We start from the raw sequence: 11,751 nt of genomic DNA, 5'->3' as shown, positions 1-11,751 counted from the left end.
TCCGGCTCAGAAACATGATTGCGCCCTGGCTCCCGCAGGCCCCTCCTTGGTGCCCTCAGCCTAGCAATTCCTGCTGTCCCACCCATCTGTCCATGGTGTGAGACGTCTCCTTTGTGAAACCCTGTGCTCCTCATATGCTGGGATCCAGGTCTTTTCACTCCTGGGTGCCCGGCACCAGGTTGACCCAGAGCAGGTGCAAAGAGACTGTTTAGTGAGTGATGAGTGAACCAGAGCTCACCTGTCTCTCAGTTGCCCATTTTCAGTTGCCCAAAATTCACATGAGACTGATATATAAAACTGACTTATTCATTTCCAATGGGGATATGTCCATCTCCCTCAACAGGAACCTTTTTGGGGCCAGATTCCAAGTCTCTCAGAACAAAGGTGAGACACTTTCTGACCCTCAAGCTATTTTTAAAAATACCCCACAGGGACTCTGCATGCCCATCTCCCCCCAGCCAAGATATAATCACAATGGCGGCAGGAAAGGCTTCAGGGTTGGGACACCATAGACTGTGTTGGAGTCCCAGTTCTAACAGTGACTTTGCTGTATGATCCTAGACAGGTCATTTCTCCCTCTGGGCCTCAATTTCCTTATTTGTTTAATGGGGATATCCATCCTTGGCTCTCTGGGTGTTTTGAAACTGGAGAGGTATGGAGAGAAACAGCTCATCCATACTCAGGCTCTGGGACCAAAATACAATCCCTACTACAAGAAACCTGGGCTGTTTGGCTAGGCACTGGTGATAGGGTGGAGGGCAGAAAGTGGTAGGGTAGAGAATGGGATGAACAGAAGGGCTACTCTTTCTCCAAACCTTCTAATCCACAGCTCCTAGATGGCTTCCTACTCACAGGATGACAAATGCTGTATATCAAGTGCAATCTCCTGTGATCAGTCAGTAGGGCCTGCTAGGATTACTGAGATAAGAAAAATAATAAAGCTGCAGCCAAGCCCAGAAATATCTGCTTTAGGTACTAAAAGGACAGGAAGTGGCATGTACTTCACATATGTGCCATCCATAAAGGCTAACCTCCTTGGCTTGGTGTTTGAGCTCCAGACTTATCTTTTCTCCAAGGGGTGATAAGGTCAGGATCTGTAAGCCTGTAATGGAGCAGACAAGCTGTTTTCCTCTGTGGGGCCCCAGAGGCAGGCCTAAAATTGTGGAAGCAATTTCCCTCATCCTTGTTGGGAGCTGCCTAACATGATAGTGAGCTCCCTGTCACTGGAGGGATTCAAGGAGAAACCGAACATTTTTAAAGTAGTAAAGGCGATTCTTATTCAGAGGCAACAGTGCATAGATCTCACTAGATGATCTTGAAGGTTCCTTCCTGTCTTCATGTTCTTGGATTTGACTCTCATGTGAAGGGTTATCAGTGCCATTCCAACCAACTTCTCGCTCTGGCCTGGGTGCCCACTCAGAGTCCAGGACAGGAGTACTCATCGGACCAGTCGGAGCAGTGTTGCACGTGGTCCCGGCAGAGGCTCCTTGGGATACAGCCACAATACTTGAAGACAGTTGAAGGGCAGCGCCACCAACCAGGGCCACAGGGTGGGCACACAGTCACTAGGGGGACAAGAGCCAATGGAGTAGAAGCTGCAGTGTCCTGGAGTGTGCCAAATACCAGGACACTCCCTAGTTCTAACACCTGCCATGGCTCCCTAAAGCTCCATGCCACCTGGCATAGGTTGACTGTATTCCTTATTTCCCTGTGGGAGAGAGAATCTAGACCCCAACTCATAGGCTGTGTGACCTCAAGCAAGTCTCTGACCCCATCTGAACTTCAATTTCCTCATCCGCTCAAGGTTGTTATTAAGCAAGAGTGCCAGGCACATGGTCAGTGTTCAAATATTAATGCATATTGTCTCCCCAGCCCTCCCTCCCTCCATCACCCTGACTCAGCCACACCAGCCCACTTAGGACTCCCTGAGGATGTCTCACAGACTTCCCTCCTTCGCCCTGTAACTTTGACCTCCAGCATTCTTCCCTACACATCCAGCCTCTGCCTATTGAAACCTTGTCCATTCTCTGAGGCCTGCTTGAACACCAAGGGAAGTCTCCCTTGATTCTTACCCCCTCCCCCCACGAAACAAAAAAAAAAACAAAAACAAAAACAAAACCCTTCCCAGGTCCTCAGCACTTCCTTTTGGCATTAGTATGATGTGAGTCCTAGGGGTGGGACATATGTTTGACTTCGGATTGTCTCCTAGCAGAACCTGGCAAAGGCCCAGCCCCTAACAGTGCTCAGACAATGTTTGTTGATTAAACATGGGGGAAGAGATTGAAAGGAAACCAGGGCAGTGAAAGGATGCCAGTCTTGGAGTAAGGAGGCCTAGGCATACGCCCAAGCTCCTCTCTTATCATTCATTGTATTAAATCCTTTCTCCTCTCTGGCCTCAGTTTACCTACATATAAACTGAAGCCAGTGATTCCTGCTTTCTTCACAGGGTTATTGGGAGGTGCAGAGGAGATGAGAGAAACCCAAGTTCAAATCGCACTTGGGCCATGTACATATTCCTTGCATGATCACCCTCTGAGTCTCAGTTTCCTCATCTGTGTCCTTGAAAGCAAGTTCCCCACCACAGAAGTATAAATCTCCAGAAGAAGCCATAGTGTGTGCTAGTGAGCACCCCACCACTGGAGGCATCCAGGCAGGGGTGGAACACTTCCTCCTAGGATGCAAGGAGGGGACGTAGTGAGGCAACTTTGGAGCTTCCCTGGTCAACCTCTGCCCTCTGACCACTGCCAGGCCACCTGCCCCAGCCCAGCCTGTGTCCAGACCCCCACCTGGACTCAGTTCATCTGAGCAGTCCCCGCAGTTGTTGGTCCCATCGCACTTTTGGTCCGAGTAGATCCAGGAACCCGGGTTTCCACAGCGGACCACGAGGAAAGTGGGGAGGCTCTGGGGCACATCTCCTACAGAGGGACAGATGAGGCAAGAGGAAGTCCACATCTGGCCACAGCTGTCTCAGGGTTATCTGGAGGTGGACTGTCCTGGCCACCCTAGCAGTTGCCAAACGTGAGGTCACCATGCATCCATCTTAGGAAGGGCACAGGAGAAGGTTTCCTGGGGAGGAGGATGGGTCAAGGAAAGAGGAGTGTTCTTTCCCTTTCCAGCAAGATGCCCAGAGAGGTTGCCTCTCCCTTCCTCATTCCCTATTCAGCTCTTCCTCATCCCCACCACACAGCATTGCCTGAACTAACACTCCCTCCAGAAATATCCTCCTCCACACCTATCCACTTCAAGTTCAGGTTCAAGTTTCTTCACCTCCAGGAAGCCTCCACCAACTGGAACATAACAAGAATAAATGTGAAGTCTTGCACTTGGGTCCCAGAACTCAGAACTCAGAGTATATGGGTTCACATACCTTATGAGAGGGAATCAGAACACCTTTCTTGAAAATGGGCTCTGTGTTAAGCAGCAGTGTGACAGGGCTACCAAAAGTTAACACGAACGCGGGCCACATCACTAGAGGTATAACTCACACCTGGGAGGGGAAAAGCCTTTGTTTCTTGGACTAGCCAGAGCTGATCGGAAGTGTCATGAATGGTTTTGGGGCCTGTCCAGGGAGAGGGACATGGGCAGTTGGTATGTGCTCTGTGAAGTGCTGGGAGTGAGGAAGGCCTATCACAAGGGGGATGACTATGGGATTTCAGAGTGTGGCCCGGGAAAGGGGACACTCAAGGGGGGCAAGAAAGCAATCTCCAAATCCGTGCAGTCCACTGTCATGGGAGATAGATTAAAATGTGGTTCCTGGTGGGGTGGGGGCAGGAGATGATGAGAGGGCAGAGCAGGAACAACTCAAGGATGCTACTAGGAGGCAGCTTTAAACTCAGAACAAGGGAGACAATCCCATGGAATAACCCTTGCAATGATGGGTGCAGCTGCCTCCCATCATTTGTAGCAAGCTCCTTATCTCAGGAGTATGCAAGTAGAGGCTGGGTGGCCTCTATTGGCTTTGTTATAGAGGGGTTTGGGCATGAGCTTGGACCTGGACTAGATGACTTTTAAGATCTTTTCTAATCTTGAGGGTCCACGATTCCCCCAAAATCTCCCCCACCCCACCCACTCTAACTCACCAGGCTCTCTCCCTCCTACATGGAAAGTTCCCTGGTTTTTCTTTCCTAAGAACTGTCAGGTCTTTCAGGTCTGGGATCAGATCTTCCCATTCATTCATTCACTCATTCCACCATTAATTCAGCAAATCATTCCAAATACCCCTGTGTGTTATGCCCTGTGCCAGTCACTGGGGCCCCAAGATCAAATAGACCAGGCCTGCCCCAGAGGAATTCACAGCCTGATGGCCATGGCAAATGTGCCAGTCAAGAGTGACAACCAAGATGACTAGGGCTGGGACACAGGGAAGTACCGGGGCTGTGGCAGCCCAAAGGAGAGATCTTAACCTCGTTTGGGAGTCAGGGAAAGCTCCCTGGTAACTCTGCCACGAAATTTGAATACAGGTTCTCTGGGCACGGAATGCACAGAGTGAAGGCATTCCCTAGTGTGGGCACGTATGTATGTATGTGTGTGGGTGGGGGCAGACATTCCTAGATGAGGGCACCATATAAACAAAGGCCTGAGGACATGAAAGTACCTGGTAATTTCAGGGGTGGTTGAGCTTCGATTTGGCCGCAGGGATAGCTGGAGTCAGGAGGCAACAACCAGGGGGCCCTGGAAGGCCCTTTTGGGGCAGGGGCAGGACTGAGCAGATACTCACGGCACAAGGCTTCATCCTCATCCTCGCCGTGGGGACAGGTGCGGACACCGTCACAGACTCCGCTGGCTGAGATGCAGTTCCTCCGGTCATGACACAGAAAGCCTGTCCTGTTAATCAGCGTCACGCAGGCCTGGGCCCCTGAGTGGGCAGGGGATGGCCCCAGAGGGTCGAGGGCGGTACTCACAAGGCATCACCAGGTCCCTGCCCCTGAGCCCCACCCTTAGTTGGCCTGAGGGGCTGAGCAGTGGGGAGAACCCTGGGCTGGGTGTTGGGGGCCAAAGTCCCAGTTCTACTGCTTGCCAGCTGAGTGACCTTGGCAGATGACTCAGCCTCTCTGAACCTCAGGTTTCTTGTTTGCAAAATGGGGATCGTAGCACATACCCCATAGGACCATTGGGAAATTTTACATAACCCCAGGACATAGAATGTGCAGAGTAAGTCTTGGTTCTCTCCTTTACAGAGAGGTTATTGACGGTCTCATGGCAGACTCCAGAGGACACGGCTCAGTCAGTGAAGGGATTTTGCTGGTGGAGCTCCTAGTGCCAGAACAGGTTGTCAGAAGCAATATAATGGGGCTGGCTGGGGACTGTTATGCCATAATTCCTTACATCTAGGTATAACTTTAAGGTCTGTAAAGCATTTTCACATTTTTATTCTACCGTTTCCTCAAGCCCCTGTGAAGTATCATCATTAGCCCCATTTTATAGATGAGAAAAGGAAGTTCTCAGAGAGGTGGAATGGGTCCAGTCACACAGCTAATAACCCAGGCCTGCTGACTTGGCTTTTTCCCAAGGCTGGGGCTGCCTTCCCAGAGTCCAGGAATTATGGGCAGACATCTAAAAATGTATGTCCTTCTGAGAGTCTTCCTTTCCGTCCCACTGAGGGATGCCCCAAACAATTAAAGAGAAATTGGCAGAGCGAGCTGGGAGGTCACCTGGCTCCACCGGCCATGCACATGTATACACATGCACACAGGTTGGAAATGGGAGTGGGTTTGCACTTGTGTGTTTGGGCATATGTGAACCAGGTCTGAGCTCCAGGAACTGCCTTGGCTCGTGTGTGTCAGGGGAACTGACCCTCAGAGACACTCATGTTGTCACATACCCACACGTACACACATCAGTGCACACGCCTTCAGTGCCTGTGTTCCTGCACAGGCACGTAGACAACTGTAGATTTTACTCCCTCTTCCACCTTGCCCCCAACACATGCCTGGCTACATAGCCATCTGTCAGGAAGGTAGATTGGTGACACCCCACCCCCAGCTCAACTCCCTTCCCATGGCTCTCTGGATGGTCATCTCCCTTCCCAGCGCAGCCTTTGAGGCCCTGGACACCTGTCCCCACCCACTGCTCTAGTCCATCATGTCCCCTCGCCTTCTTGCAGTTTCTCTTTCCCTTCATGTTCCTCCCGTCCAGGGACTCTACACATGGTGTGCCCTGTGCTTGGGATGCTTTTCCTGCCACCCCCTCCACTAACCAATTCCCACTTAGCTTCATACCTCAACTCCCTTTCACTTCTCAAGGTACCCACCCTGACCCCTAGACTGGGTCAGAGCCCCTGTTCCAGACTCTCAGAGCCCCATTACCCTCGCCTTAATGTGCTTATTTAATGTTCATGTCACTCTCCAAACTGTTAGCTCTGTGAAGGCAAAGACAGACCGTGTTGGGACTCACTACTGAAGCCAGGTCAGAAAGGATGTATCAGACACACTCCTGTCCTTTATGGTGGAGACAGACGCAGAGATGGATGGCACCACCCAGGACAGCCAGGCTAGGGAAACAGGGAATGTGTGGCTATAGGGCTGAGACCAGGCTTTTAACCAACCTGAGGAAAAGGGGAGGCTTCCTAGAGGAGATGGGTCATCAGAGCTAGGTCCTCTCAATAGCTCATACTACAGATGTGCAGATGGAGGCTCAGAGACATGTATATGTCAGTGTGTGTGCTCACATCTATTTACATACCCTAAGGAACTGTCCAAAAGTCATTTCATGGAGAAGCCAGGCAGAATCAGGTTTCCCCCATCTCTCTGTTCCTCCCACCTGCTCCCAGCAAGTCTGACCCACCCTCTCTTGACCACCCTGACCTGGCATATGTGGTGGGGGTCCAGCGATGATGATCAGCGTGATCAGGGCTGCAAGAGTTATCAGCAGAAGCAGCACGGAGGCTGAGAGGCAGGCCCCTTGGCGTGAGTAGCAGAGTGGGCTGCAGCCTGCTGTGTGGATCAGGAAATCAGTGATGGAGTAGCCAGTGCTGGGGCCCAGGGATCCTGCTCCTCTGGCTCCTCCTCCAAGAAGCCTCTCCCCACCTGGGGGTCTAGAGACAGGAAGGGCTTCCCTGGAGGAGGGGGCTCCCAAGCCCACCACGATGCTCTCGGTTCTACCTGTGGGCCCAACCCCACCAAGAGCCCATCACTGGACCAGGTCCAGTAGCTGGTGAGTGGCAGTTGGGTTGAGGGTCTCAGGTCTCTGCTCCACCACCCTCACCTTCCTGTCCTTCCAAGAGGCTGTCTCCTCAGGAGGCAGGCAGAGATGGACAACTGACTATTAAGCCCCTACGACAGGATAAATTACTATAGCAGACCCTTCATGGCCATTATTTTTATTTTTCAAAATAACTTTTACTTTATAGATGAGAAAACTGAGGCTCAGAGAAGACGAGGTCCAGATCACCTCTTGCAGAGCTGGTATGTGAATCTCCACCTGCTTGCCACCAAAACTGGGGCCCTTTCCATGCTGTCAACTGATTATGTATTCTGCAGCCCTTCAGGAGGCTGATTGGAATCCCAGCTCCAACCCTTCCCAACTGAGCCCCAGTGAGAGGTCACTTTACTTCTCTGTGCCTGTTTCCTCATGTGGAAAATGGGGGTTATAATATCTACATTAGGGTTGTTGAGACAATTAAGCCAGTTAATATATTAGAACAGTGCTTGGCACATAGTAAGTGCTATAAAAATTTAAGATATTGTTAGTGTTTATTGAGAACCTAATAGGTGCCAAGCTATATCCTAAACACTGTGGAAATAACAATAATAGGAGACATCCTGCTTCTTAAACTTACTTTGCTCCTTTAATTTGGCTTGCTTGTGAAATGATAAAAGAAAGCTTTATTGAGGACCTACTAGGCGTCTTGCTCTGTAGAGGACACAAAAGCAGTGACAGCTCAGGTTGCCTTCTGCAAGTTTGCAGTTGCACTTAGAAGACAAGGTATGGACAGGTTAAAAGAAGAGTGTGAGCGCAGCTGAACCCCAGTCCTCTGAGCCCCAGTTATCTCAGAGAAAGAGGTAGGAGCAGGTCTGATGAATCTGTGTCCCCAGGGCCGACCCAGAGAGAGGCACAGTAGGTGCTTTGTGAACACTGACTCAGAGATCCGGGAGACAAGGGCAGGGCCCCAATTCAGGTCAGTTCGGGTCATTTCCATCCAATCTAACCACATTTGTGGAGCTGCCTACTCTGCTTGCCTACCAATCAGACCTGTCCCTGTGTAGCTCAGAGAGCCAGGTAGTAAGTGTGATTAAGAAAGCATGAGCAAGGTACCATGGGTGCTTGAAGGAAGGTGGGATTTCTACAGGCAGGTGAGGGGAGGGTGCAAGGAGAGGGCATTCTAGGTAGACAGCATAGGAGAAGTAAAGGCCTGGTGGATGATCTGTGGGGGACAGCAAATGGCCTGGTGTGGCTGGAGCCCAGGATGGGTGTGCATTGGGAAAGGGGATATAGTAGGAGATACAACATAAATCTAAAACCGATGATCCCCACGGCCCAGTCAATGGTTCCCTTGTTGTCCGCTAAACATAGCGTAAACTCAGGTAACCAGGGAGACAGCGTGAGGCTAGGCAAGAAATGCCTCCTGGTCAGCCAAGCATTGCTCCTCAAATATTTGTGCAGCACAGGCTGTGGGGGCAAGATGGGGCCACAAGAGAGATTGGAGACAGAATTGCCAGAACCGAGGCCCACGGCCAGGTGAAGACATTGTACTTCAAAGCCAGAAAGAACATAGGTGCCAATTCTCTCCCCAGCCCCATAGGGAGATGGGGGAAAATGCGGCCATTTGTTCTATAACCATGCCCACGATGAGCCAGAACTTGGAAATAATCAAACGCCAGTGTGGAGCAACAAAGTCACCGGGGTTTTGCAGAGAGATCCCAATTTGAATTCAAACCTTGTCTCTCCCACCTCCTACTGATCTGGGATCCCAAACTCATCTGCCTCATCTGTCATTGCCCCATAACAGGACCTCCCTCTCAGAGCTGTCCTGAGGATTAAAAGAGACCATACAGTGCCAAGAACATAAGAGGGCCTCGATCCTTTATGGCTATTATCAGTATCTACCTCTCTGGGTCTGTTTCCTCATTAATCAAATGTGGGCCAAGATAGGGCACCTAGTAGATGCTCAATAAATGTGTGTTCCTTCCTTCAGACTGTCCTGGTCACATGGTAAGTGGCACATAGTAGGTGCTAAATAAGTGTGTGATCTCACCTACTTCACCCTTTACAGGCAAAGAGAATTGCCCAGGTCACCCACTGCGTCAGGTATTTGACTCCAGATCTCTTTCCTCTATAGGTTACAGGTGGACACTGTATGTGGTGCAGAGCCTATGGGGTAGACAGCATACAAATGCTTGTGCATGGAGATAATGAACAGCCCTCTTAACCAGATGGCTGTCAGCATAGCCAGCCTGGAAGTTGGGAGTAAATGATATCAATAAAGGGGGCAGACGTCTGAGGGACAGTGGGAGCCTTAGGGAGCGCTCTTTGTGCCTCTGTAGCAAAGGCCCGGCTACAGGGAACCCCACCTTAGGAGGGGGCTCACAGAGCACGAGTCCCAGGCCCTCCATCCTTTACCTTCCCTTCCAGGGAGGGCTTTGGTCCCAGCGACAGCATTGCCGTTGACATTCTCCTGCCCAAGAAAACAGCGAGGGGTGGGCCTCGGTGAGGTGAGGTCCAGCCTCAGGGAGCCATACAGAAGAGTTTTTCACAAAGGTCACAAAGAGTCTTAGGTGGAACCCCTCGCTCCTCACTCTCCAGCTTGCTGAATTCCCCAAACTCATTACACCTGCTTCACATTTTCATGTCTTTGCCTATACTCTGCCCTCTACCCGAAATGCCTTTGCCTCCACTGCCCACTTGGCAAACATTTATCCTTCAAACTAGCTCAGGCAGCTTCTACCTAGGGAGACTATCCCTGACGCCCCCTCCCATCATGCCGATGGCTCCTTCCCCTGGCCTCCTGCTTCCCTCCCAGAGCCCACCACCTGAACTGGGTAGCTGGTTCACCTGTTGGGTCCCCATACAAGCTGGGTGGGAGGATTGCTGAGCCATGGTTGGCTCCAGGTGAGGAGCCATGTCAGGGCAGCTCTTACCTGGGGGAAGATCTTGTTCATGGCTCAGGCTCCCGGTGACCAGCTGGTCTCCTAGCACTGGGGCCAGTGCAGGGTAGTTTCCCTGCTTTGTCACCAGGGGCATCCAGGAGGAGGGAGAATAGAAGGCCCTGCCTGGCCACACCCTCCCTGTGGACAGTCCCCTCCCAGGCTGCCCACGTAGAGGAAAGGGCAGGAGGGCCCTGCTCATTCCCAGCCCTTTCCCACTCTGCAGTCTGACAGGCAACTGAATACCAAGGGGGAATTCTCATCCCACTTGACAGAAAAAGAGCCTGAGGTTCAGAGTGAGAAAAGTCCCTCAAGTCACACAGTAGGAGAGAGGAAGAGGTTAGAACCTAAAAGCTTTTCAAGACATGTTTTTTCCTCCACATCAATGATGAGACTAGAGGATCTCAGGCTGCCTATCTGCATAAAGATCCAGGCAGAAATACCCAGAATTAACATTCCAGTGGCTGAAAAGCAGCAGTGGCTCCCTCTACCTTTCTCATTGGCGATATCTGGTAAAGTTGAGGTGTCCATAGAGTGTAAACACACATTTTCCACTGAAATTATAAAGCAGATATAATCTTAAATTATTTTCTTTAAAAAAATGGCCATGTGTATTTAAATTTTTTCAGAGATGGTGCCTGTGATAGGAGAGGGGTGGGGCAGGTTGCTTACCTGATTAACCCCTTCTACCCATCCCACCGGTTATGTGTTCTCCTGCAGCCTACTCCCTCTGCTGAGGAAACCAAGGTCCTGGGAGCTTAAGGGACTGGTTGGAGGCCCCAGACCAAAGGAGGAGAGGTATCTACCTCCGGAAATGAGCTTGGGGGTTCCAGGGAGGGTCCTTCTGCAGCCTATCTCTGATGCTCATGGGTTGTCTAACCTGTGATCAGCCTTTTCTTTTTTGTTGGGATATAAACTGCTGAGTCCATGAGGGTCTGAGGGGGTGGGAGAGGATAGAATGGCAGGGGCGGCTCTCAGAGGCAGCAGCACTGGCAAGGGCTAAACCCTAGGTCATGAGAATGGGGTCTTCATGAGGGCCCTGCCACTGGCTCTGGCTTGGGCAAGTCACTCCCCTTCTCTGAGCCTCAGTTCCCTTGTCCAGGGAATGAAAAAATTAGACTAGATGAAGGAGGGGTCTCAGTTTGGGGATCCCCATAATCAATTCCCAAGGGTTAGGGAATTGGAGTATTTATTTGCCAGCTCTTGCCAGTCATTGGCTGAGAACTGCCAGAGAGTTTTAATTCCACTGGCCTACCTTAGGCAACTGATGCCATCGTTGGCACTTGCAAGCCCTGCCGATGTGTCCTGAAATGGAAACGGCTGAGGGAAATGGACACAGCATCCATGGGATCTGCTAAAGACGCTAACTAGATTTCACCTTGCATTTGATTGCAGGGGTTGTCTGGAACAGGGGGTTCAGAAGTTATTCTGAGGTCAGGACTCAGGTTTTGTAATTGACTAGTGATGTCTGCCATAGGTGTAAGAGTGAAGAGCGGTGTCATACCGGATAACCATTTGCCATTTCCTGATCAACTTGTGCCCTTCAATCTCTGGCCTTCCTTGCCCCTGTGATTCTTAGTGTTTCTTTATGAAAAGACTCTCCACGGATGTGAAATATCCCTTCCTCTGACTTCTTGGTCCAAAGCCACATCCAACTATGCTGGAAGCA

At 50.9% G+C, this 11,751-nt stretch overlaps 1 protein-coding gene across 2 annotated transcripts; it reads right to left on the bottom strand.

The window, feature by feature from the left end:
- Positions 1-285: 285 nt before the first annotated feature.
- On the bottom strand, positions 286-10,182 carry LDLRAD1 (low density lipoprotein receptor class A domain containing 1). Of its 2 annotated transcripts, none has more exons than XM_011370439.2 (6): positions 10,077-10,182; positions 9,559-9,613; positions 6,804-6,932; positions 4,718-4,855; positions 2,787-2,915; positions 286-1,565 (listed from the first exon to the last, which is right to left on the bottom strand). In XM_011370439.2, the coding sequence occupies exons 1-6, from the start codon at positions 10,095-10,097 to the stop codon at positions 1,417-1,419; spliced, it is 621 nt and encodes a 206-aa protein (XP_011368741.1). In that variant the 5' UTR covers positions 10,098-10,182; the 3' UTR covers positions 286-1,416. The 2 variants fall into 2 exon arrangements, with proteins under 2 accessions (XP_011368741.1, XP_023392597.1); XM_023536829.1 differs by having other exon boundaries at positions 6,804-6,929; positions 10,077-10,147.
- Positions 10,183-11,751: the final 1,569 nt, after the last annotated feature.

The sequence above is a fragment of the Pteropus vampyrus genome, unplaced genomic scaffold, assembly GCF_000151845.1.
Source record: "Pteropus vampyrus isolate Shadow unplaced genomic scaffold, Pvam_2.0 Scaffold170, whole genome shotgun sequence".
NCBI classification, from domain to species: Eukaryota; Metazoa; Chordata; class Mammalia; order Chiroptera; family Pteropodidae; genus Pteropus; species Pteropus vampyrus.
Note: the sequence above shows the minus strand (reverse complement) of the source record. Positions and strands in the feature narration are given on the sequence as shown.